At 41.8% G+C, this 26,370-nt stretch overlaps 2 protein-coding genes across 5 annotated transcripts; both read right to left on the reverse strand.

Annotated features, from left to right (window-relative positions):
* Positions 1–1,004: 1,004 nt before the first annotated feature.
* Positions 1,005–5,592, reverse strand: Slc10a5 (solute carrier family 10 member 5). Its single transcript, XM_028887567.2, has one exon. The coding sequence runs from the start codon at positions 5,241–5,243 to the stop codon at positions 3,939–3,941; it is 1,305 nt and encodes a 434-aa protein (XP_028743400.1). The 5' UTR covers positions 5,244–5,592; the 3' UTR covers positions 1,005–3,938.
* Positions 5,593–8,469: 2,877 nt separating this feature from the next.
* Positions 8,470–20,569, reverse strand: Zfand1 (zinc finger AN1-type containing 1). Of its 4 annotated transcripts, none has more exons than XM_028887555.2 (8): positions 20,486–20,569; positions 17,518–17,560; positions 16,738–16,777; positions 14,800–14,927; positions 14,629–14,720; positions 13,089–13,210; positions 9,663–9,818; positions 8,470–9,584 (listed from the first exon to the last, which is right to left on the reverse strand). In XM_028887555.2, the coding sequence occupies exons 1-8, from the start codon at positions 20,538–20,540 to the stop codon at positions 9,414–9,416; spliced, it is 807 nt and encodes a 268-aa protein (XP_028743388.1). In that variant the 5' UTR covers positions 20,541–20,569; the 3' UTR covers positions 8,470–9,413. The 4 variants fall into 4 exon arrangements, with proteins under 4 accessions (XP_028743388.1, XP_028743387.1, XP_037058251.1 ...); XM_028887554.2 differs by having other exon boundaries at positions 8,470–9,587; XM_037202356.1 differs by lacking the exon at positions 17,518–17,560 and having other exon boundaries at positions 20,413–20,569.
* Between the last annotated feature and the right edge of the window lie 5,801 nt (positions 20,570–26,370).

The raw sequence follows: 26,370 nt of genomic DNA on the forward strand, positions 1-26,370 counted from the left end.
TTCATGGTTTCCCATTTCCCTTTCTCCCATCTGGTCCTTGAGTTCCATCCTGCTCTTTGGTCACAGATAAATTGGAGTTGTGACTGTCACTCTGCAGCTCTTAGTTGCTAAACTTGTATTAGGTAAGCCTAAAGGAGATTTTAAATTTTTGATAATTGGCTCTCAGCACTAACTCTCTTTGCAGTGATTCACTTAGATACCGGTTGTTGTTTGTTGAGGGCTTGGCATGCAGCAGGCAGGTGGCTCCCCACCCGCCCCAACCCTCAGTTCTAAGGATAAAGCCTGGGGCTTTGTAAATAGTATACAAGCACCCTATCATGGAGCTACCTTCCCAGCCATGGATGTTTAACAATGTCCCATTAAGTAGCCTAGGTTGGCTTCTCAAGTCTGATCCTCACGTCTTCACTTCTGGAGTTCTCCTGTTACAAGCATGTGCCACCACACCAGGCAGCAATTGTGTTCGTACATGCTCATACATAAGTGTTGCAACAATTTCATGAAGAGTCTCTTCATTATACAGATAATGAAACTGAGGCTTAGAGAAGTTAAGGGATTTGTCCCCAACTCACACAGCATGAACACAGCTCCACCAAAGTCCGCATACAGAAAATACACATGGGTCAACCAGGTTGCTCCATAATGGGCAACAGAAGCTAGTGTATAGTTTTTTTAAACGTTTCCTCTCATGAAATGGTAGGTCAGGTATGATGGCAGGCATGTTACTCTTAAGTGGAAAACTCTACACATATGACCTACCTACCTACAAGAGGACCACAATGTTCTTGCATAATTGCTTGTGAATTCATTGCTTCTCTTGATTTAATCAAAAGACAAGAAATTGTTAAGGATGTGCAACATGTCTCCGAGATGAGTGGCAGGAATGGTGAATCCAACTTGTAAGCCTCACAAAGAGCCAAAACTTGTCTTTGCTCTTCTGAAGAATGCTATCTTAAGAAACTGCCTTGGATACCGCTATCAAATATTCTCGGCTTTTTTGGGGGGGGGGATTTTTCATAAAAGGCCTTCAAGAACTAGGTTTCTGGGCTATCCATTGTCAACCATTTTAAAATAAAAAATCTTATCAAATGTATGCTGACAGACATGGATATGTGAACAAATGGAATTCTCTAGGCCTTTGAAGAAATAGCATCTTTAAACCTCTCATGAGTGAGAGTTGTCCCACTGTCTTGGCAAAGCTGCTAAAATCATTGTAAGCATTTTGAAGTAAGATAAATGAGGGACTGAATACAGGATTTCTTTACATTAAAGCTATTGCTGGCTTCCTCCATCAGATGAGCAGGAACTCCAGTTCTGTTTTCTTCTAGCAGCCTCCGCTGCTTCTTCAGAACTGTTGTCAGGTAACTCAGGTTTTTCAGCACAAACAGTCCGTTCTGTTGCCAAGTGATTTCAGAAAGTGAAGTGCACAACAGTGTCTGATGTTCTGATTCCATGATGGCCGTGCTGCGAGCTGGTGCCACAAAGTCCAAAACCCTGTTATTGAGTGTGTGAAAGCTGGTTCTGATGGTTGTAGAGACCTCCATACATGACAAGAGAAAAACTCAGAGATGATAGAGAAATTTTAAACACACACACACAGAGAGAGAGAGAGAGAGAGAGAGAGAGAGAGAGAGACAGACAGACAGACACACGCACACAGAGAACATGAAGCCTGTTGATCTCTTGAGTTTTACAGATTTAAAAACTGACCTGCTTTCAGTGTCATAAGGTTGATCATAAAGCACAGCTAGAAAGGCAGGCTTCCTGACTTGCAGTTGGCCCATTATGTTCACTAAGAGGTGCCTAGTGAAGTTTGTATTACATAAATGCACTTATATCTTGAGCCTCTGAATGGACGTTTCTGTCCAAAGGAGTCAAATACTCCAGGGAGGCAATCATTGTTGTTAAGATCAGAATAGCCATCCGTCATTATACCATCAGGTCTTTTATGAACCCTGTTTTTTATACGCTGGACTTAGTGACATAAGAAAGAGCAGATTTGTCTATCTTATGTCAGCAGAAAACAGGAGTTCCACAGTCCTATGGCACTATAGGCAGGGACACTGACAGGAAAATATTAAAGGTTTAGGCTCCAAACATAGCTATCTGACATTTCAAACCACCAGTGTGTATCTGTCAGTGCCAACAGTTTAAACTTGAACAAAGCAGTAATTAATAACAGCTAACTCTGTGCTCTGCTCAGCAAGCACAGTAGACGTGTGGCTGAATATCATTCCCAGGACAATCTAATGGAGCTGACATCGTTATTTCCACCTTTTTAAAATAAGGGAACTGGACTATGGGATCATTATTTTGCCTCTAACAACAAGAAAATAGTCAAATAGAGAAAGGTATATCCTTAAGAGTATTCTCTGCCCCCCCCCCCCCTTTAATGGCTACATTGTCTTAGACAAGAATACAGACTGGTCTGCTCTTAAGTACTAAAAAATGCATTGAAAATTTTAGTTATAAATTTGATGATGCAGAAATCTATCAAATGAAGTGCATGTAGAGGTGTGTGCATGCGTGTGTGTGTGTGTGTGTGTGTGTGTGTGTGTGTGTGTGTGTGTGTTTATTTTTTCAGTGTTAGAATCCAGGGCTTCAAATATGCCAGACAAGCACTCTTACTGCACACCCCTGACCAAAGACTAATCGATTACTTTTTGAAGCATGGTCTTCATTTGAGTCCTAGCTTGTGCTTTAACAATCTGTTTGAATAAGCAGATGGAAAATTTTGTGCTGGTATGACAGAAAAAAATCAAAATGGATTCCATGCTTAAAGATGAGTAAGGAGGCTAAACAGAACAGAAATTGCTATAAAACAGCCAGGCTGGCTTACACAAGGTATATCCTTGAGACACTAAACCTCTGCTTTACCCAGAAGCAAAGACCTATATAATACAAAAGCTTGTGCCTTAGGCAGAGCCAAAATCTGAGTCAAAAGGAACCTACAAAATGGCAAAGGCACATATGTAAAGAAGTGGTAGGGAGCAAACGGGAAGCTGATTAAATTCAGAGTGGAGGGTAATAATGCCTTTCTGGGGAATAGGAGCTTTATGCATGTAGCAAACAGGCTTCTTTGCAGGGAAATTATGCCATCCAAGTTAAACTTTTATAAGATTAATATGACTGACTAGAGTTAGAAAAAAGAAGCCAAAGGCAGTTTGGAAAGGTTTGGGGAAACAGCAATATATGTGTAACAAGAGCAATAGCCCTGGGAATGGGGAGGAGGCTGGTGCAGGTAGTGGATGAACATTCTGCAATAATGAGGTTGACTGTTTAAAATAAAGGACAGAGGAGGGAGGAGATGTCCTTTCCAGATGAGTGGCAGTGCCTTTGGTGTCGAGGATAGAAGTCAGAAGCATGTGTGGCTGTGAAAACAGAGCTGCTATGTTTATTCAAGACAGGCTGTTTCCAGATGAGCTAGGGAGGGCCAGATAGTAATTTGCCTGCTCATTCCCCGAGTCAGCATGTGCTGCTCCATCCAAAGAACATTCTTTCCTTAAAAACTTTGGATATACAGGATTTACTGGTTATTTCCATTGCTATTCCTCATTAAGAGGTTGTAAAATCATTACCAAAGTAACACACTGCAAGGGATCTTAAGCTCCCTTCTCAATATGTACTGTAGCAGTCACTGGGTACTTACTATGGATAACACACACACACACACACACACACACACACACACACACACATGTTATATAACATATACATATAAACATATATAACATATTTAACATATGCATACGTGTGTAACATTACACGCCTATATGTTACACACACAAATACGTAAAACATACACATACAAGTATTAGAAGAAATAATCTCACCTCCCATGTCAAGCTTTTAGCCAGATGACTTTAGAGCAAGCATTATTTATGCAGTTTGACTCTCCCCCAGTGTCTCAGCCAGGGCCAGAATTAGGAGTGCTGTAAGTTTTAGACTAAAGGAGTGTTTTCAGTTTCTGTGCTAAGGGTTCCTCTTTTCTTACACTTGTAAACCAGAAGGAGCAGTAACATTTCACATCCAGAACACATGGCTACTGTAAAAGGAGCTACAGAGGCTTCATATGCCTTGGACTGTGAAAAAGAGAGCTGAATAATGGCCAAGGCTAAGAAACTATTCAACATCCCGCTTTCGATAGCAACTGTTTTGCAAACAGGAAGAGGCAGCATAGAGACTTTAGCAAAGGAATAGCCAGACGTAAAGCCCAGTGCAGGAACCAACAGCCCCAGAAGAAGCACGTCTAGGTTAGCCGTTCTTAGAAACACCAGTCCCATCCTGAAAGCCAAATAGATCCCGACAAACATTAAAGTCAAACTCAGAGGCCGAACTACTCTCTCTAAATGGACTGCTTTCCCAGGAGCCCTGTGCTTGATGACTACACCGATCGATATTGGTGTAAGAATGAATAGGAGTGTAGACATGATCTTGAAAACGGGAATGTGAAATATACCTGCTAATCCTAATAGCCTACTGTATAAGTACGAATTGACAGGCATCATTATCAGGGCCAGGGATGTTGATGTGCAAGTCATCAAAATGGCCAAAGTGACATCTCCTTCCAGAAGGAGAGCAAAAAGGTAGCCTCCGCCTCCTCCTGGGCATGTGCAGGTCATTACAAATCCAAAAGCTTGTGCTTTGGGCAATCCCAAAATCTGAGACAGGAGAAAACCACAGAATGGCATAAGAAAAAACTGTGTGACTGCCCCAAGAACTACTGGCCGAGGTCTCTTCCATACTGTTTGAAGTACCTGGAATTCAATCTTGCAGCCAAAGGCACATTTATTTAAAAGGATCATCAATAAAACAAGCAGCAAGATGTATCTATTGACATGCATAGGTGCCTGGAAGAGGTTGTCTTCTGTCTGTTTGGGCACTCTGACTTTAATATTCTTTAGCTCTTCGATGAGTCTTTTTTGCCTACCTTCGGAATCCCAGAGTTGAATGGTCAGATTCGTCTCTCCTGGGAAAGTCATTAGGCGGATGGTAAAGTCTGTGGCGTCCAGTGAGGTCTTGGTCACGTCCACCACCTGCAGCACCGTTGGATCGTCTGATTTCACAGAAAGGTAGCTGGAGCGAGGCTGTTTATCTTTATAACTGGACCTTACAACGACAGTTTCTTCTGCCTTAGCAAATGACAGTATTTCAGTATTTTGTATGTTCAGAAAACTGAGAAACGACTTCCTTGCTTCTCCTGGGGTCACCAACAAAAGTATGATTGCAAAAGCTTTTCCAAACATTTTGAAAGGTTAGAGCAACCATATGTGGCAACTCGGTTTTTTGAAAAAACAACAAAAAAAAAGACCATTCTTCTTGCCGGTCTTCAGTGGCAGAGTGCATAAATGGGAGTTAGGTAACAGCTGGGGTTTGGTTGGGTCAAGGTCCAAGAGGAGGAACTGCTGTACTTCAAACGAATATAGAGCCATCCAGGGAGTGACACAACCAGTTTAACTTGTAGTCAAGAAATACGAGAAGTAAACCCTTGCATTTAACAGTGTCCTGTCACAAAAACCTAATCTCTCTTCCTGAGTTCCTTATTACCTGAAGATAAACTCTTGGAGTAATTATTCTTTTAGTTCTCTTTTGTCCTAAGGAAAATAATAAAATGAAAGCAGCCGGGGGGGGGGGGGTCCTAACCTTGGGAATTCATTATTACTATTCCGTCAAGTCAGAAGCAAACAGCTTATCTACATGCTCTACATGCTGGCATGACAGGAGAGTGGTGTAGTCGGGAGAGAGGAGGAGGGGAGGGCCTGAGGGATAGGAAGAGGGAACGATGTAGGGAAGAGGGAGGGGGGAGACAGAGAAAGAGAGAATTGGTGAAAATTGGCACATGAAAGAAGCCAGTTAGCTGAAAGAGTGGAAGCCCCTTCCTACCAAGGCTGTCTTCTAACAGAGCATGTGCAGAAAAAACACACGCCATGTGGGGCAAATGTGCCAATCTGCTCTGAACAGGTGGCGCTGAACTCCTAACCCTTCTCCAGCCCAGGCCCACTTCCATCGTTTTTCCTGTCATCATCCGTGTGTCCGTCCCTAGTCCAATTCCTTGTGCAGGGTCACAAGCAGTTGGAAGTCGATGCAGGTGCCCTATGCACCCTGATTCACACCTGTAACACTGGGGCCCTAAGCTGAAAGCCATAGTGACCAAGAGAGGTTCAGCTTTGTGCACTTGAAGTTAGTCATGTGGCTGCCATCAGTGGCTACAATGGCTACTCTTGAGACCATCCTTGACACTAATGGTCTTCTGGAGTTCTAGAGCAATCTATCAGGCAAAGCAAACCCGTAGACTGCCCTTGGTGTCTGTCTGTAGGAAAACGTCAGGCACGACACCAGGTAACTTGAGAAAGTAAGCAAGTGGTTAAAGGTATAGCCTGGCTGAGTGGCTGTTGCTACCTGGCATTTGGAATTCCTCAGTGGAAAGGCACTGAGCTTAACTCTAATGCTCTAGTCTTTCTTAGTAACATGACTCACTGCACAGCTAGGGTGTGGGGCAGCAGTCAACTGACCCAGCCGTGCCTCAGCTTCCATAGGTGAGGAAAAGCAGTCCACAAACTCAACTGTGCATTTCCCAAATGAAAGGATGCCAAGCAGTGAAAATTCAAACAGTAATCTCCCCACAACTAGACGTCTATTCTACTTGTGTGTGTTAGAATACAAAGTGATGCGCTTCATCTTGGCATTTTCACAGTTTGACAGATTTTTAAAGAGACTGTGTATGTGTCTCCCAAACATGAATTTGGCACCATTTAGTTCTATGTAGGACATTAAAAAAAAAACAACAAACACTTTTACCAGTGGTGAGGACAGGCAACAGGACTAAGCTGTTTTAAGACAGGGTATCACTATGAATCTCTGGCTGGCTGTCCTGGAACTCACTAGGTAGATCAGGCTGGTCCTGAACTCACAGAGATCCACTTCTGCCTCCTGAGTGCTGGGATTAAAGGCGTGAGACACCACACTCAGTTTCCCAAGAACTTTAAAGTGACAAAAACACCTGACACTGAGAAGGCTAACACAGGAGAGTCACAAGTTTAAGGCCAGCCTGAACTACACAGGAAGGACTTGTCAAAATGAGTCAAGAGCCCAGTGGGCTAGCTCAGTAGGTAGGGCACTTACTGCCAGGGAGCACACCTGAGTTTGACCCCCAGAACCCACAGAGTAGGAAAGACCCAGTTCCCCCAAGTTGTCCTCTGACCTCCACACACATACTGTGGCATGTGCCCACATATACCAAAACTAAATAATGTAACTTAGAAAAGAAAATGGCAGTTACCCTTACATTATATGACCTAGTACCTTAATTCACAGCTTTGACCAGATCCAAGCAATGGGAAGTAGGTATGCTTTTCCTCCCAGGTGCTTTATCTAGAGTTGTGTGGTTTTACTTTGTTTTGTTTCTCTTTCAGGCTTTCCCAACCCTTCTTCATATCTGAAAACTTCGGGACTCAAAGCTGATCACTGTAGCTGGGACGAGTCTGATCATCCAGCTCTCTCGTGTATTTCCTCACTCTTTAGACTGACGCTCGTTAGTACTAAGGGGTTATTTCAGTTGTTCATCTGCTCTCCTCCCCTGTGCTGTGTGTGTTTTCCAGTACAATTGTAATTGACTGTCGGCAGTCAAAACTCTAGGAGTGACGGGGACGGTGTCACCTGCCGTTTCATTAGGCAGCTTTAACCCAATGCCCTGGGTTTGCCACTTTCCGAGTGATTTGGACACCGGGAGTTAGGAGAACTGAGACTCACCCGCACATCTTGTCCTTAGACCAAGCATGCTTTAGCTGCCAGTCCTTAGTACCAAGGCTGTTCCTCCCTGGCATCCTCCAGACCTGCGGGCTCCACCGGCGAGGACCTGACCTAGCTTACACTGCCCAATGTTGTTGGTCCCCTCTGGACAGCCTTGTCCCTTTTGTCTGACCAAAGAGAGAAGACATTTTTCCATCTTTCCTAGGTTTCAATCCCTGCCAGCCTCATTTGCCCTCTTCTCAGTAGGTATTATTTTTCTGCATATTTACTTTTCATTCAGTTATAAGTGCTGACTACCTACTGTGTGCAAGTAATTGTGATTAGTGTAAAGTACTGGTTGGTATTAAAACTTTCTGGTATCTCAAAAAAACAAAAAACTAATCCAACCCAAAACCAAACCAACCCAAACCAAACCCAACTCCTGGTATATGGATTTTGAAAAGATTATTTCTATCGCTAGTTTGATAGTTTCCAACAAAACAGCTATTGAGACATGGCTATATTGTCTCTTCACTTATTTGCAACCTGCCTTACAACTTCGTATGACAGTTCTAAGTATATGTATACATATCTCCACTGTGCCTGTACTGGCAATTAGACATTAATGTGTCAAGTAGGCATGCAGGAACTATGTAAAGGCATGAATTCAGAACCTGGTAAAAGCTAGAAAGTATCACTCTTTATCACAAGGACATGAAAAAAATGAAATTGAAGAAGACCAAATGAACATGCTGAGTTTATTCCTTTAATTAAACCTGAAGTCATGAAAATTGGCACAGAAGGGGGGCAATTAAAAATACTTGATCCACTACAGACAGAAAACATTCCTTCTCCTCAGGTGTAGACAAAAAGCCTGCCCAGAGAACTTCTTTCAATGTACAGGTAAATGCAATCATTTTGGTGGATATTTTGCTTTGGTACAATAAAGGAGACTGTAACAAAGTCAGTATGCTCATCGCTCTTCTCATCTGTAATACATTCATACCAACAAAAGGTGAATCAATTGGAGAAAATTCTTTACCAGAAATATATTCAGGGCAATTACATGATACCAAGAAAATAACTTTCCCTTCTTAGGTTTGAGGATTCTTATCCAAACACTTGGAAGACAGAATGAGAAGTTGTCTAAGATTCTGCAGTTCATGTGCATATATCAATTCATACACCATCATTTAGGTCTACAGTAGACCATCCATTCTGGTCCTGTAATCAATGAGGCTTAATCACAGAACTTGCTTAAAACAAAATCAACAGGGACTGAAGCATCTGCCATCTGCATCTTCCTTGGCCACAAGAATGGCAAAACCACAGAACGTTGGGTATGGTATGAGCCAGAACTTGGAGTGAAGGTGGTATAGAACGTGCCACAGCAGGAAGTCAGCAGCTGGCATGGGCCTAACAGGAAACACATGGTTGCTGACGTTTCTACACATAACCCAGAAACAGTAATAAAAATAATACTTTACCATAACTCTCAGTACATAGTTAAACTTCAAAACACAAAACCTGGAACTTAGTAGAAAACTACTGACATAAATTATGACCTAATGGAAATAAATTATAAAAAAGCAACTTTTAGAGTTTTTAAAAGTATCTGTGGTAAAAGAAACCAACTATGTATATAGAATGATTTCTACTTGTAAATTCTGGCTCTAATTCTTGAGTGACTATTCCAAGTAAGAGTCAACATTTTTTAAAGTCTGTTCTTCATCGTTGAGGTATTCCAAAATAACATTTCCACCATTATATAAAGGGTTGTCCTCCCTGGTGATCCACGTCTCCAAAGTGTGATCCAAGGGCAAGGCTTCTCCTGAAGGGACGTGACAGAGCCTCAGCTTCTGCTGAGGGAGAAACAAGTCAGCCAGGGGTAACGACACATCCCAGACCCTGGAGGGAGAGTGCTGACTGCACATTACCTTGGCTGTCGACTTGTTGTTTTCATTTCGAAGACTGGCTAGGGAAGCTGCGAAGTCCACGACCTTCCCAATGCTCCATCGTTGGCAGAAGAACATGGCTTTGCTCTTCTCTTTGCTCCCCTTTGGTAAGTAGACCTGAAAGTAAATTCTTTCTGTCTGTGTAAGCAAAAGTGAACATAGATTAGACACATGATGCAAGACATTCCTTTTGCAGCTAATGGTACCCTTTCCTCTCTTCTTTTGCTCAAAGTAGGAAAACCCTACAATGATGTAAGTTTTAGTGAGAAAACCAATCATGTGGCCCATCTAACTAACTGCATGTCCAAAGACCCAGAACCCTGGCTGGGCGATCTGTGTCATTTGTGTGACCTTTTTATGTTCAGGGACTCGGGCAGAGGGAGCTCTCTCTTTTCTATGTCGAGTTCCAGTGATTCAGACCTGGACTGTAGGCTTCCCTCATATCCCCTAGCCACCCCTGAGTTAAGAATGAATTCAACATGAACAGAGAGAAATCAAGAAAACTGATGGATCATTCAAGAACATCAGAATCCCTCAACATGGGCCCCCTGTTCTGTTCTGCTCGGAAAAAAACTGGTTTCAACTGTACTTCCTGGAATCAAGTTCCTGTCATTCGAGAGACCAGGCTTTTGGTACAAAACACTTGTTTGTATGTGAACAACTTTACTACTTATCAGAGGCAGAAAGATTTCTAAGAACGAAGAAAGTGAAAAACTAGAGTACAGTAAAGCCCCAGAAAAATACTTTATAAATAAAACAGGTTTTCAGAGATGGGATCTCTACCATAATCTGCGCCTTCCTGTGTTCTTCAGTTGTATTTGTTACTTAATTAACTTCATTAAAAAAAAAAATAGGGGGAATAGGATCTTCCCTGGTTCCTAAAAACTGCTTTAGGGAGATTGTCTTCACAGGTCAATTCCCGAACAATAAAAGTGTTGCTCTAAGTGAGGCATCTTTAATGGGAAGTGTTGGGGAACAATCGAAGTTATCTTAAGAAGTAACACAGTGAAAACAATGCCTGAATTTAGCTCTGTTGAAGGACAGTGGGATTTATTATAGATTAAAAACATTCAAAGACAAGAGAAGCGCTGTAACAGCCTAAGCAGTGGCCACGTCCATCACCACCAGCCCTGCTCCCAGAGGAGTGCAGCAGGCGTGCAAATAGGAAAGGGAAAACGAAAATTTACAGCCTCTGAAAATCGGTCTTAGGACCAAAAAACGAGCTAACAGGAAGCTGAAGCAGGAGGTTCATGAGTTTGTAAATTTAACAACAGATTGGGACTGTCTCTAAATAAATAAACAACAACAGCAACAAGAAACATAAAGAAAACTACAAAAACAAACCCCACAGGCCATCAGGGCTTTGGAACAGATGGTGCAGAGCTTAATGGCAGCGAAGTGGGAAGTAATAAAGAGATAAAGACAGGGCTCTTGGGGGCTCACGGCCTGTGGAGAGCCTGGGGTGGACTCGGACTCCACATCCTGTCAGCTACCTTGCAATTTCTTTTTCCTTAACAATTTCAGGGAGACTAGAATCTACAGAAGCAGGCTAAGGGACTGACTGCTGAGTGCTGGCCTGGAAACTGCTCAAAGACATCAGTACAGAGGAAGGCACAAAGGCGTAGCTGTGTCTCCCTGACCGAATAGCTGAGCTCTCCCAGCTCAGTGGCTGCCACGGCAACAACCCCAGCGTCTCTCTAGAGCAGAAGCATCACTCGGCCTGACTTAGGTTTGAAACTGATGCTCTGGGTGGGTGGGCTGGAGAGAAAAGACTGAACTGCTGCGGGGGTACTGGGAAGTAAGGGGAGAAAAATTCAAGAAGCCCTTCAGAGGCAAGATGAACTTGTGGAATCAATAAACTTCAATTTTAAAACAAAGTAATGAACATAACCAATCTAAAAAGATATTAAAGTAAGTGATTTGGGATGCAATGAGAGATGTTATATAACATTTCCCATAAAAATAAATATGTTAAAAGATGAAAACAAGCAGAAGTAAAACAAGATGTAGATATCCAAGAAGAAATACAAAAGCTAAAAATATGGCTTCTAAAATAAGAAACTCAAACAGGTAAATTCCTATCATCCTCAATTAAAAGGCTTAATTAATGAGGCGATGGATTTGAAGGTCATCTAGACGGCAGCATGAAGGGGCACAAAAAGGAGTTATCGATTCCTGGGGCAGCCTGAACTACATAAAAACCTATCTCAAAAAAAAAACAAAAAACAAAAAACAAAAAAAAAAACCAATCAAATAAATACAATGGCCATAAGAGGAGACAGAATCAATATTCACCAATATATTGGGAAAGGGCAAAAAGTCACATCACACATTTCATGGACTATGATGCACATTTTAAAGAAAGTGTCAGCAATACTAGCACACAGGTTTTTTTCTACTAGTCAATGGGCATACAGACAGACAACTACATAATCTATCTGAAACATGCTTTACTTTCATTTATAGCCTCATCACTAGACATTCATAAATATATGTATATGTTCACAGACACACATGTAACATGTTATGCTGGATGCTGGTTAGTTTTTGTTGATTTTACACAAACTAGAGACAGCTGGGAGGAAGCCTCAACTGAGGTTGCCTCCATCAGATTGGCATGTCTGTGTGGCATTTTCTAGATTGCTAATTTCTAGATTGCTGGAGGAGGGCCCAGGCCCCTGTGGGCAGTGCCATCCCTGAGCACGTTGTCCTGAGCTATATAAGAAAGCAGTCTGAGCAGGCCAATAAGCAACATTCCTCCATGGTTCCTGTCTGAGTTCATGGAAGCTGAAATAAACCCTTTCCTCCTCAAGTTGGATTTGGTCAGTGTTTGTCACAGCAACAGAGAAGCAGGGACACATACAAATGGCTAAATGTTAATTAATGAATCTGTATTAGGGTGTGTAACTCTGTATGCTTGTATAGTCTGAGTTTTTCTTGGCACTCACTCCATAGCTCAAGTTAACCTTGAACTCCTGATCTCCCACTTCCTTCTCCTAGGTGTTGGGATTTTAAAGAGACTATCTAGAGAAGGTCACCTCCCTAAACACAAGAATCCTCACTGAAGAACAGGTGTTAGTAACAATGCACTGAATAAACCTGAGATTTATTGACAAAAGTAAAGTAGGCCACAGTCATACAATAGAATAATGTGTGGCTACTGAATGAGCTAGACCATAACTTGAGTACAGATAAATACCAAAAACACGATGCAAAGTGGGGGAAAGAAGGCCATGTGTGGCTTATTGCCATCTCTACAAAGAGGAAAAAATGCAGAGGTATGGCGTATTTATAGACTCTCCAGCACGTGACCTTTAGAAGTGACACACGTCAGGTTTAAGTTGCACTCAATGGAAGGAAGAGAAAGGAGACCGCATGGACATCTGACAAAGCGTTTGCTCTTTTCACCTGTGGCAGTGACTTGTCCCCGTCAGCATGCATCTTCAGCTTCATCAGAGCCACCTTTGCCGCTGTCCCGCTGGTTTTCGCGCCTTTCCGGCCTTTACTCACTGCCCCTCCTGCCTTGGTCTCTAAGGAAGAAGTATCAGCATGTAAGCACTTGCCCATCGCAATTTCCAGATTTTCTTTTCTCTTGTCTTTCCTTTTTTTTTTTTTCTCTTGTTTTGAGACAAGGTATACCTGTGTAAGCTTGGCTGGCTTGAAACTCACTGAGATCCACCTGCCTCTGCTGGAATTACAGAAGTACACCGCCATGCCCAGCTGTACCATTATGGCCTTCAGCATACATAAATTGCACAGTAGAGCTCTGTTAAGTATATTTACATGACTAATGGTCAATCTAAGCAAGTTATTGCTGTAGGAGGACCCTTCTGTACGCCATCAACGTGTGTTGCTCTCACTGGTTGATAATAAAACATGATTTGGCCTATAGCCAGGCAGAATAAGGCTGGGCAGGAAAGCCAAATAGAGAGACAGGGAGAAGGAAGGGTGGTGTGGAGAGATGAGAGCCAGCCTCCCAAGAAAAAAGATGTCAGAGAACCTGCAGGCCACAGCCCACATGGCGATGCACAGATTAATAAAAATGGGCTAATTTTAATGTAAGAGCTAGTTAATAATAAGCCTGAACTATAGGCCAAACATTCTGTAACTAATATTAAGCCTCTGAGTGAATATTTCAAAGCGGCTATGGGACAGGGTGGAACAGAAAAACCTCTGTTTCCAAGTTATAACTCAAAAAAATTCACAGGCATGTGTTTCTTTTTGACCTAACCAATTTAATCTAAAGTGGCCACTGATGTTTTTATAAAACACTTCCGTTTTTAACAAAGGCCCCACCCTTAATATGGGATAAAAGCTCTACTGAACCAATATCTTGCCAGAGAAACTAAGCTAAGTCACAGCCATGCTCTTTCCTGGTGCCTCATATTATCAGCAACATTCACAGCACAGCAAATAGCCTTAGTAAAGTGTATTCTGTAGACAAAGCTGTCCATCATGCCAACTTCATCAACATACCTAGCTATAATTGTTAACACCAGATCTAAGCTGCCCCCAAAATGAGACCTTCTAATGAGAACCTTACAATGTTCTGATTTTCACTGCTCAGGAAGGCTTGTACAAAATTAAAATGCAAGTTCTTGGGGCTGTAGAGATGGTTCAGCTGTTAAGAGCACTGGCTGCTTTTCCAGAGGACCTGGGTTCAATTCCCAGCACCCACATGGCTTATAGCTGTATATAACTCCTGTTCCAGGGGATCCGACACCCTGTACTCTCTCTGGCCTCCAAGGGTAGCAGGCATGCCAGTGGTACACAGGCAAAGCACCCATACAAATAATTTAAAAAATAAATAAAATTTTAGAATGCAAGTCCTTACACTGGGCCTGCTAACGGAACTCCGTAACTGGTGATCAGACGTAAGAGGCAGGAGCAGTGAGTAACAGATGTACACCAGGAAGCAAAGCAGCCACCCAGGCTCGCGAGGACTCACCAATAATGTCTTTGACAAGTTTCTGTGTGGCAGCCATTCGAGGCTTTGGGATCTCCAGTTTTTCACAGCCATGATCCGACTGATGACGGTGTCTACAAGCAACAGAGGAGCTGGCACTCGCTCACATACAGTCAAACAGATACATAAAGCTTGAATGGTTTAGGTGATTACCTTAGGCAAAAGTTCTTCTCGCAATAAGGACATATCACTGCCACGAGCTCTACTTCAGTACAGTCCTTGAATGAGCACGGGTAAGATTTGTGTTCATCTGTCTTCGGTCTCTCCTTGATTACATTCACCTAAAACAGTACGGGGGAAACTCTAGTTCCCAGGGTTAGATGGCATCACCCACATCATTTTGGTTTAAATTTATTAGATTAAGTTATCTATTCTCACATACAAATGACAAGGTATGAGAAATGATTACTAGGCTTATTGTTCCACTTTGTCATAACTTTTCTAACATGTTATGATTATGTTTTTAGTTAAATTAAAATGACTATTCGGTTTCCTTACCTTTTTATTGAGACTGGGTCTTACTGTGTAATACCCCAGCTGGCTCTGAATCTGCTGCACTATTTCTATTTCGGCCCCCTGAGTGCTGGGATCACAGGGGCGTACCACTGCCCCTCGCCTACTGCCTACATTTTACCCCTGCTTTGTAACAGTACCACACAGGGAGGCCCTAGAAAAACCTGCCCAGGTAGTCAGCTCGTCAACCCTCAAAGGGGAGTCATAACTGCTTCCTACGCCAGTTGTAGGAAATGAAGATCGACTTAGGACACAGAACCCTTAAAAATCACCTCTGTAACATGAGGCGGTTTTCAAAAACATTAACTATTTCCCATGCTATGTGGAATATTGTATGATCAGAAAATGTTACACCAGAACACAAATTGTTTTTTTGAAGGGGAAAAAAAGAAATAGATTGGCCACATTATTGAGCATAGAGTAACTAGGTTCCTAGAGTTAAGTAAATCTAAGAAAATGGTTGCTTGAAATCTGTAACCCTCGGAAAAAATCATTATATCAATGGTGGAAATATTTATTATAATTAAAAACCTAAATTTTCTTCCAAATTTGCTGCAATGACCTAAAGGTAAAATTATTTTTACTTGAAAATGTATCTGATAATATAAGAGCTATTCATGAAATCAAATGGTACCATAAGAAAAAGAGCACAGAGGGCCAGATTTATAAGTTTTATAAGAAAAATACAATACATTCCTTCCATTCAGTCTTTCATAATACTAACAAGTTAGGTAATTTTTGCTTTCCTCAAATAGATCACACCAAAGGGTCAGATGTGGACTAACACCATACAACCTTAGTTTTTTAGAACTGAGAGAATGGAAGTGAAAATCTCCAGTAGGACTCAGTGAATGGTGACAGGGATAAACTCACTGAAATTATCTCCTTACAAGCAGGTGCTTCCATTTCAATGTGGGGAATTCTCAATGAACTCCCTGCCCTTCTGTCTTGGAGAGAAGTGATGGCAAGTAGTATCTGCGCATCAGACTTTGGACAGCTGTTCCAGATGTCCTCAAAAGACCCACGTGCTCTGCACTAAGCTTCCTCCTTTATTAGTAGTGATGAGGGTGTTACTTTGGTTTCTAACTTCGGCTTCCCTTCTCAATCTATTCACATGTTTGGAATCAGGATAAGGGTGTTCTTTTGTTGCACTAAGGGTTTGCTCTTGATGGCCTAGGGCTGACTGGGTTCAAAAACTTGACTGCCACAGAATCCTATCACCAGACACCAGTGAAAATGAACACTACAATGAAGGGAACAGTGAACTGGAAGGACAGTATGATGTGTATCATAAATGCATAGCCTAATGCTATGAGTGAGCTTCCTAACCAGAAATGTTAAGAATAAAGATTATGAGGATAAAAATGTATAAATACCAATCAGAGCAAATTTTCTTCAAAGAGAGAAAAATACTAGAAATGCAACAAAAGATTCCTTATATAATTCGTTTAGGATGCTAAACTTTAATGTCTAGTACATCAACTAGCTTTAAATCTAATCAAATTCTAAAAGTGCATGAATACAAATACATAAATTATGTCAGAGATATATAAATTATGTAAGAGAAATTAAACATACCTCAGGACAACCATGAGAGTCCTTGCTTCTGTGTTCAAGGCTTAAATAATTTGAAAACAGTGTTTATTTAAATGCAATCAATTAATTCACTTAATGAGAACAGAAGTAATTCGGGCTATTTTAACATCTCACATCTTTAAGGTGCTCACTACACTAGTGACTTTCATGTAAGAACAAATTGAAATCCACAGAAAGTAGTGTCAACAGCCTCAAACGTAAATGTTCGCCTGCAATTGAGTAAACAATACACCACTCTAGTTATCTTTTCTTTGAGTGCTTTACAGTGCATGGAAACGTCAGCTTCCTCTGAAAGGAATCAGTTAAATGAAGGAATGCAATGTCAGGTATGTCTTCTCAAATCCCTGAATGGCGCACAGGTCATATTTGCAAGTGATATGTTCAATGAACCATCCATTTTAAGAACATTATAGGCTGGACTCTTTTCATCTGTTTAATTAAAATACAGAAAATAGTCATGGCTGGATTTTTAAAAGCTATATTCTTTATATGTGGACATTACTTTCTCGTTGTAAATTATGATACCTATTCTTAAAACCCACATTCATGACTGCATTTCTTGAAACTTAAAAGATTAATGATATATATGTATAACTAATTAATCTATGACTAGTCAGTTTACCTTTTTCACAAATGATTACAATGCTGAATACCAACTGTCAGTGGCTAAATTACAACCATTTAAAATCATTCTAATTTTCAGAAATTATCCCCATATTGAAAAATACCAAAATTCTTTTCAAATCCTACATAAAAACTTACCAAAATATTCCTGAACAACCATCACATACAAATGGAAGAAAATCTAAAATTGGAGCAAAATATGGTAGGTACTGGTCAGTGTCTGATTTTGATTTAGCTTTCTTAAGCAAAAAAAAAAAAAAAAAAAAAAAAAAAAAATCTACTGGCCAATTCTGTAAGAAAATTTTCTTTCAACTGTCCCTGTGTAGCAAGTAACCCAGTAATCTCCATTAAACAAAATCTACCAAATTTTCAACTCTAGGAAAAAGTGGCTGAACCAACAGGAGGTAGACATCACTCATAGTAAGTCTGTTAAATCAAAAAAACAATAACAAAAATGAACAAACAAAAAACCACTTTTTTTGGTGGTATTTTTCTTTTTTGTTTTGTATCGGAGATTTACTGGGTGTTGTTTTTGAGGACCATATACTACAGAGTCTCCATTTGGCATAAAAAATTCTGGGTTTTAATTCTGACTCCACTTAACATCAATCTAGCAATATTAAGTATATTATCTAATAATAAAGCCATGGATATACATGGTGTAGAATATGTAAGTCTCTATCTATCTATCTATCTATCTATCTATGCATCTGTGTATCAATCTGATCTATATCTAAATCTATCATACCTTATTAATTATTTTGTCCTAATGCTGTCTGTACACACGTTTTGGAAAGTTCATAAAGGTATCGATTCTCAGATTTGGAAACTAATTTATAATTAGCTTTATCTAATGATAAAGATAATCATCACTTTTTGTGGATTTATTTTTTGTTTGACACAAAGATTCAAATGGCCCAGGCTGGCTTCAAAACTCCTGATCCCCTGGCCCCCCTTTTTCAGACTCTAGAGTGATGGAATTACAGGTGTGAGCCACCATTCCCGACTTAATGACTTTCTAAATTGACTATATCTTAAACATTAAATTATAGCAAGTAGCCACATGAAGCTAGATATACCAATCATACTACTTGCACAATGAAAACCAGAAGATACAGCTCAGTCCCCATTAAAGAAAACTGTAATAGTCTAGAAAAGATATCACCCTATAGGATATCTTAGTCCAACACGCAAAGAGGTTGTATGTAAACAAAAGGGAGCCTCGAGGTGATCATGCTTGCAGAATAATGTTTCCCTCGACTGAGACCTGCCTGATGAGCTACCACTATTGTTACTAAATAAAGCATGATGCTGCAAGCTTCAATTTGATACCAAGAAATTAAAGATACATGTGTCAATATGAGAAACTGAAACATAATAATCTGCAAAAGTTTTATATCTATTTTTAGATTTATTTATTTCGTGAGTGTGTGTGTTCTTGCGCTTTGACACACATGTGGAGGTCAGAGGATAACTTTTTAAGAATCAGTTCTATATTTCCATCATGTTTTTGAGGCAGGATCTCTCTTATTACTCTGGACAGTGCCCTCTGCATATATGAGCCTCTGCATATATGCATATATGAGTTCTACTGCCCCTGCTCCTGTCCACCAGAGAACTTGTTACACACTGAGCCATCTCACTGGCCCATTATGCCACTTTTCAATGTGAAAAACCGGGCATGTTTGCGATTTTGAGACTTAAGAGTGATCAAGCATATATTATATGCCATTCAAGAAAGCCCAAGACGAAGAGTTATGAGCAAGATAATTTCCTAGTATCTGATATCCCCACTTAATTTTAACCCTTTTCAACTAATCCAAAAGAGACAGATCTCAACTTAATAAACACGAAAGATATGTAAAACTGGAAAGGATAAACTGTATCGCAGATAGTAGACTTTTTTTTTTTTTTTTTTTTTTTTGGCTTTTCGAGACAGGGTTTCTCTGTGTAGCTTTGCACCTTTCCTGGGACTCACTTGGTAGCCTAGGCTGGCCTCGAACTCACAGAGATCCGCCTGGCTCTGCCTCCCAGGTGCTGGGATTAAAGGCGTGCGCCACCACCGCCCGGCTCAAATAGTAGACATTTTTAGACATAAGTCAGCCTGACCAGATGTACAAAACGTAACAGTATAATCCAGATGGCTAAGTTTCCATAGGGAAGGACCATGTGAAAACAAGTTTCCACCTGCGTAGTGGTTCATAACAACAGTCAATGGTAAGGGACATATCGAAGTAACAATGAATTAAGTCACCTGTCCTGTTGTTTTTTTGCTTACTACAGGCTTCACACTGAATCCAGGCCAAATCTAAGAGTTGTATTCAGAAACCTGCTACAAATTGACTGAAGCTGCAGCCGGATGAAGCGCTACATAAACATTCGGAGTGCAGTCCAGTCGGCAAAGGCTGTCTGCGAGTCTAAGGCTTGAAGAACTTGCCGGCTACAGGAATATAACACCTACCACCAGGGTCTATGTTTGTTTATGACAGGGCCTCTGTTCAATGGAGAGACCACCACTATATTATTTATTAAACCTTTCTAAAATGCAGTTTGCTAATCTGCCACTAACCACTTAAGTGAATCCGGCACCAAAATCAACGCTCTGTTTGTTCAAACAGTGATGATTTAAACAATGATTGAGTAGGAGAGTGCCTAAGGACCCGCTGGAATAGTTTGAGGGTCAGAAACCCTGAGACTTCTAAAAGCCCGCGAACACAGTTAAAAACTGATGCTGTTCAACTCATTGGTCTGAAGAAAAAAACAAAACAAAACAAAAAGCCTGAGACAGTGGATGCGCCCAGGTCGTCGCAGTGGTAAGGACAGAGGGGAGCTGCAGCCCTGATCTACGCCCTTTCGGCCCCAGGCTTCCTGAGCAAAGCGACCTGGGAGCCCCGAGAAGTCTGCAAGGTCTGCTTTTAGGACCTGGCTGGAAACCCAGGGGGCCACAAGTTTCACCCCGAAACTGGAGGATAGCAACCCAGAGCACCCGCCCTCCTCCCCCGGAAGGCCGCCCGCGCCCGCGTCCTCCCTCACCCGCCGCCACCGCCCCGGCCGTCAGAAGCCGGCCCAGGTCTCCCGCGGCCGGGCACGGGGCTTCCAGCGTCACCTCGCTGCCGGCAGTGCTGCACCTGGCAGTGCTGCCCGATGTCCAGCTCCGCCATCTTTCCACGGCCGCAGAGGCGGGGCGGGGCGTGCGTGCGGGGGCGGGGCGTGCGTGCGGGGCGGGGCCTGGGCGAGGGCCGGAAGTGTCCCTGGCGGAGGCGCTAGTACGCTGTGCCGAGGTGCAGCGTTCTCAAGGTTGGGGCACAACGTGATAGCACTCAGTTCCTGGAGCCGTGGGTCTCGATCGCACGGTTTAGAAAAACCCAGCTCCTCCTTTGGAAACCGCACCAGCCGCTCTCCGCGCTGAGCCTCCAAAATCGGCAAAGGCCTCACGATGATTTCTTGGTTTTCTTAGTGACTGTAATTCCAGCAGCCAGCACAGACCTGGCACAAAATGTAAGAATCAAGGGACATACCTGGACACTGGTTACTACTGTCTTGATGATTCAGTTTGAAGTAAAAGGACACACAGTGGAAGCATCAGGCCTTTGTTTCTTACTGTAAAGGTTTCTTTTACTTGTCTTGTTTATTTAAATTCTGAGAGGAAAAAACATACATACGCCAAAGTGCACAGGGCTCCTCCGTGTGGAGAGAGCATCATTTCACACTGCCAAGGCAAGCTGCCCCGACACAGGAGGAAGGGAGCTGTGTGATGTCTGATGAGCCACTTCACAGCTATGAAGAAGATGCCCTTCCTTGTAGATGGGGTGGGAAGGGATGTCATTCCACTGGCAAGACGCCCGACACCACTCAGAGTGGGTGAGTGACACTCAGAGTGGGTGAGTGACACTCAGAGTGGGTGAGTGACACTCAGAGTGGGTGAGTGACACTCAGAGTGCATGAGTGACACTCAGAGTGGGTGAGTGACACTCAGAGTGGATGAGTGACACTCAGAGTGGGTGAGTGACACTCAGAGTGGGTGAGTGACACTCAGAGTGGGTGAGTGGGTGAGTGACACTCAGAGTGGGTGAGTGACACTCAGAGTGCATGAGTGACACTCAGAGTGGGTGAGTGACACTCAGAGTGGATGAGTGACACTCAGGGTGGGTGAGTGACACTCAGAGTGGGTGAGTGACACTCAGAGTGGGTGAGTGACACTCAGTGCTTGAGTGACAGTGCTTGAGTGACACTCAGAGTGGATGGGTGAGTGACACTCAGAGTGCATGAGTGACACTCAGAGTGAGTGAGTGACAGTCAACTGCACTCATGCCAGGAACCCGAGAGTGTCCACTATCTCCCATGTGACTTAGGAGGTTCTCCAAACAACGTTCTCCTGGAGAGTAAAGCGGATGACGGCCCCACGCCGCACTTTTTCAGTGCATTCTGGGTATTAGAACGTAGGTCCTCACGCTTGTGGCGGAGCACTTCGCTCACCAAGCCCTCGAGAGTTCTTGAATCTGAGGCTCAACAGTTTACCTGAATTTTTATTGTTTCATTTTAGCTCATGGAGTCAAGCCACAGCAGGTTTTCTAGACTCCTACTGTGTAAATGTTCTACATAGGTGGTAAATGTGTATCTCATCAATCCAATCGTAACAGATTTTTTTCAGCTCTCGAGGATCTCATAGAGCATAAGATGGTCAAAACAGCCAAGGCTGAAACTCAGCTGCTCGTATCTCCGAGTCTCCTTTTCTGATTTTTTCTTTAGATAGTATTTACAGATATCTATTTCTTCATATATTTATGCTTGATCCCTTCATCAACTTCATCCTCACACAGATGAAATTCCAGTGGCTTATGTACCAGAAACTCCTCTACCTATATATTTAATTGCAACAACTTTCTTTGAAACAGGAGCTCTCTATTTCTAGCAGCCTAAGAACCTGCTTTGTATTATTTGATAATAAAACTTAAGTGCAAAATGAAGGCTTTTCTTTCCTTCCTTCCTTCCTTCCTTCCTTCCTTCCTTCCTTCCTTCCTTCCTTCCTTCCTTTCTTTCTTTCTTTCTTCCTTTCCTTCCTCCCTCCCTCTCTCCTTCCTTCCTTCCTTTCTTTCTTTCTTTTAATGGTACCATTCCCTCCCTAACTAAAGCTGTCTACCACACTAGGAAGCCCAAATCCCCTTTCCATTTGCCCTTTCTTATGTGTGTCATAGAAGTAGCCACTAAACACTGTTTCATCCTCTAGTTATCAATTTCTCTGGATTATTTTTCTCTGTAAAAAGTTACTTCCTTGCCTGATTTCTCCTCAGTTCCTCATTAGGCACGAAATTCTTCAATTTGTCCAGTAAAGGTTTTCAGGTGTGTCCTCAACAATTCTACCCTGTCTGAGCAGTTACCTTCACAAGGTCTCCCTCCTGTCCAGCAGACCTTTGGGCTCTTTGACATGTCTATACATCGCACACGCCATTTTCTTTTCCCTAGAATGTTCTCTATGTCAAGGGTTCTAAAATTTCCTTGAAACTAAAAATCATGTGCATGCTTGTCAATAACTACAGATGTCACACTTCTCCTCAGGTCTGACTATAGGGTTGGGAGATGGCTATAGGACGCTGTGTAATTGGCTACACATTCATCCTTATTGAGCACTTTTAGGGAACCCTTTGTCCCCTACTCCACCTTCAGCATATAATTCAGTCACTCCTTCACCTTGCAAGGCTTTGGGGAGTATAGGTACAATTCAGTCCTCCAGGACATCAGACGTCTCCTCTAGTTCCACTCACTACACACGTTTCTTATTACCACTTCCAGGGCCTGTTATAACTCACTTGACTCCGCTCTTCATTCTCCTTACCCCACCCCCTCCTCTGCCTTGGATTCTATTATCTACAAAATAAAGTTTGCTCTTGGGTCAACTCGGCAAGTGATTTGAACATCTACATTTGAGGTGCTAGTCTATATCTGACACAGAATTAAATGCAACATGGTTGACAGCTCCATGGAGCTCAAGATGTCTAAGATGGAGCATCTTTGGCATTTAAAAGTCTTTCAAATTTTGGCCTGATGTACCTTTTTCTGGCTATCTTGTGAAGGCGCCATCACACTGCACCCAGTCACCCTAGGTCCTTTGCACAGCTATGTTTTTTACTGGAAATGTTCGTTCTTCTGTGGTGGGTAGTCCATTTATTTCTACTTTCCTGGTGTCACTAACCTTTTGTTTAGGAAATCTCATTTTTTTTCTGTAAGCAGTCTCAGTCTTGCTTCTCTCTCTCTCTCTCTCTCTCTCTCTCTCTCTCTCTCTCTCTCTCTCTCTCTCTCTCTTCCAAGACAGGGTTTCTATGTGTAGTTTTGGTGCTGTCCTGGATCTCGCTCTGTAGACTAGGCTGGCCTCAGACACAGAGATCCACTTTGAGTGCTCTTGAGTGCTGGGATTAAAGGCGTGTGCCACCACCGCCTGGCTGTCTTGCTGTTCTTACATGCATTTTACATCTTTTCCGAAGGTTTGTCCCAGGGTTGCGTTTGCATTTTTTAAACATAATTACTGGTTGCTTTTATTCCCCTCTGATTTATAAGCTCCCTGAAATCAGGTATGGCTCTCTTTATTGCCCTTTGTATTAAAATGATCTTGAGCCTATTTTTTAGATGTTAACTAAAATTCATTGACTAGATTACTGAAAAAGCCCCCTTTTAGAGTCTTTCATGCACTTGCACAAGTGAATTTCCCACAGGTTCCCGTACCTACTCCTTCCTTCCTTTCCTTTGTATTCTTGTGTTATTCCCTCTGCTCTGGAATGTCTTTGGCCACATCCTTTCAAATCACCTTTCTACCCATCATCGTATGTGTAAGTTCCATCATCCCTGAAAGGCTTTCCTTCATTCTTCTGCTGTGAAGTCTCTCTTTCAAATGCTCTCATTGCATTATCTCTTTAAAAAAATTGATTATTTACAAAGTTTATTATTGTTATTCTTACGACGATTTCATCACTCACTAGGTTAGGCTATGTCATAATAATCTGATGTTGTATTCACTGTACATTTAATTCTCTATCTGTGAAATTTAAATTTTTCTTTATTTCCAATGGGGGTAGAGTCATTGTTCTCAGGTGTTAGAATGGAAAAATGATCACAAGCTAACCATCTGAAAAGTACTGTCACTCTGTACCGGAGAGACTGTGAACAGAGGAGAGACACAGGAAAACACTCTGAGGCAGCACAAATTCAAAAAACCAACCAACCAAACAAACAAACAAAAATTAAAATAAAACAACAATAACAACAACAAAACATTCCTCAGCAGCAGAAAATATGAATGAATCATGATATAGTCATCATCACCATAGTGAAAATCATTCAACCATAGCCACATGCAAGAATTTTCATGAAACAAAAATGTAACAATGAATGGAAAAATAAAAACCAAAGAATGTATACTGTCTTGTTCCACTTACATAAAGTCCAAAGAAGAATTTCCTCATTGTTTAAGGACTAGTATCTAGTGTAATGGCTATGAAGAAAGATCAAGAAAATAGTTACTGAGTACCACAAAGTGAGTATCTGTGGTGGCGAGGAAGGGAGTTAGATAGCTCACATGAGGTGGTAGGGGACTTCTGGATGTCCTAGTCTAGTTTCTTTGGTGTTCTCTGTATAACTCTTTATTAACCTATCGCTATTGTGTTTACATACTTTTCCTTAGGTTTGTTATGTTTTGCAATTAAAATGTTTATTTATTTAAAGGTTATATGCTCTAAGATCAATAATTAATTAAAAAATGGGACCTCATAAAACTGAAAAGCTTATGTAAGGTAAAGGATACTGTCAATACTACAAAATGGCAGCCTACAGAATGGGAAAATTTTTTACCAACTCCACATCTGATAGAGGGCTAATATACAAAATACATAAAGAACTCAAAAAACTAGACATCAATAAACCAAGTAATCCAATTAAAAATGTGGTACAGATCTAAACAGAGAATTCCCAATAGAGGAATCTCAAAGGGCTGAGAACACGTAAAGAAATGTTCAACATCCTTAGCTATCAGGGAAATGCAAATCAAAACTACTCTGAGATTCAATTTTACACCTATCTGAATGGCTAAGATTAGTAACACAAGTGGTAGCTCGTGCTGGCTGGAGTGTGGAGCAAGGGGACCACTTACTGGTGGGACTGAAAACGTGTACAAACACTGTGGAAACCAGTATGGCAGTTCTGCAGAAAACTGGGAATCTATTTACCTCAAGACCCAGCTGTACCACTCTTGGGCATATACTTAAAGGACATTCCATCCTACCACAAGACACTTGCTCAACTATGTGGCATCTTCATTCATAATAGCAAGAAACTGTAAACAGCATAGATGTCCTTCAACTGAAGAATAGATAAAGAAAATGTGGTACATTTGAGGGGTGGTGGCACATGACTTTAATCCCAGCACTTGGGAGGCAGAGGCAGTTCAAGGCCAGCCTTGTCTGCAAAGTGAGTTCCAGGACAGCCAGAGCTACACAGAGAAACCCTGTCTTGAAAAAACAAACAAAAAGAAAAAAAAAGAAGAAAGAAAGAAAAAACAGAAAAAAGAAAAGAAAATGTGGTACATTTACATAATGGAATATTACTCAGCTGTTTAAAAAAAATGGCATGGCCACGTGGTTCTGGAATTGTGGATAGAAGAAAGGAACTATGGAATTTGCCCTTGTGACTAAGACCGCTGAGGCCAGGCATGTGACGGGGGTGTTCCTCAATAGAGGCCTAGAGAGGCCATTGTGTGAAGCTGTGAAATTGAAGCCTGGATTGCCTGGGAGGCCCCAGGATGTTAGAGATGCCAGAGTCGTGGAACACCTGCCAAAAGAGAGCTGCTCACAGGGAGTGGAACCAGCCCAATTGGAAGAACTATGTTGCAGTTAGCAAAGAAGAAAGAACTTGGAGATCTGTAGAGCGTTTTGATATCAGATATGGAGATGCCGAGTTTGAAGTTTTCCCAGCTGGTTTTTGGTCTTGCTTTGGTCCAGTATTTCC

This window comes from Peromyscus leucopus, chromosome 2 (assembly GCF_004664715.2).
Source record: "Peromyscus leucopus breed LL Stock chromosome 2, UCI_PerLeu_2.1, whole genome shotgun sequence".
Lineage (NCBI taxonomy): Eukaryota > Metazoa > Chordata > Mammalia > Rodentia > Cricetidae > Peromyscus > Peromyscus leucopus.

Bases quoted from the DNA above. Each gene is read 5' to 3' on its own strand.
- Slc10a5 (XM_028887567.2), bottom strand. From the start codon at position 5,243: ATGTTTGGAAAAGCTTTTGCAATCATACTTTTGTTGGTGACCCCAGGA.
- Zfand1 (XM_037202354.1), bottom strand. From the start codon at position 20,540: ATGGCGGAGCTGGACATCGGGCAGCACTGCCAGGTGCAGCACTGCCGG. The intron at 14,721-14,799 runs GTAATCACCTAA...TGTTGCTTGTAG, and splicing joins GAGAAGAACTTTTGCCTAAG to ACACCGTCATCAGTCGGATC. The intron at 9,819-13,088 runs GTGAAAAGAGCA...TTGCTTACACAG, and splicing joins GGGACAAGTCACTGCCACAG to ACAGAAAGAATTTACTTTCA.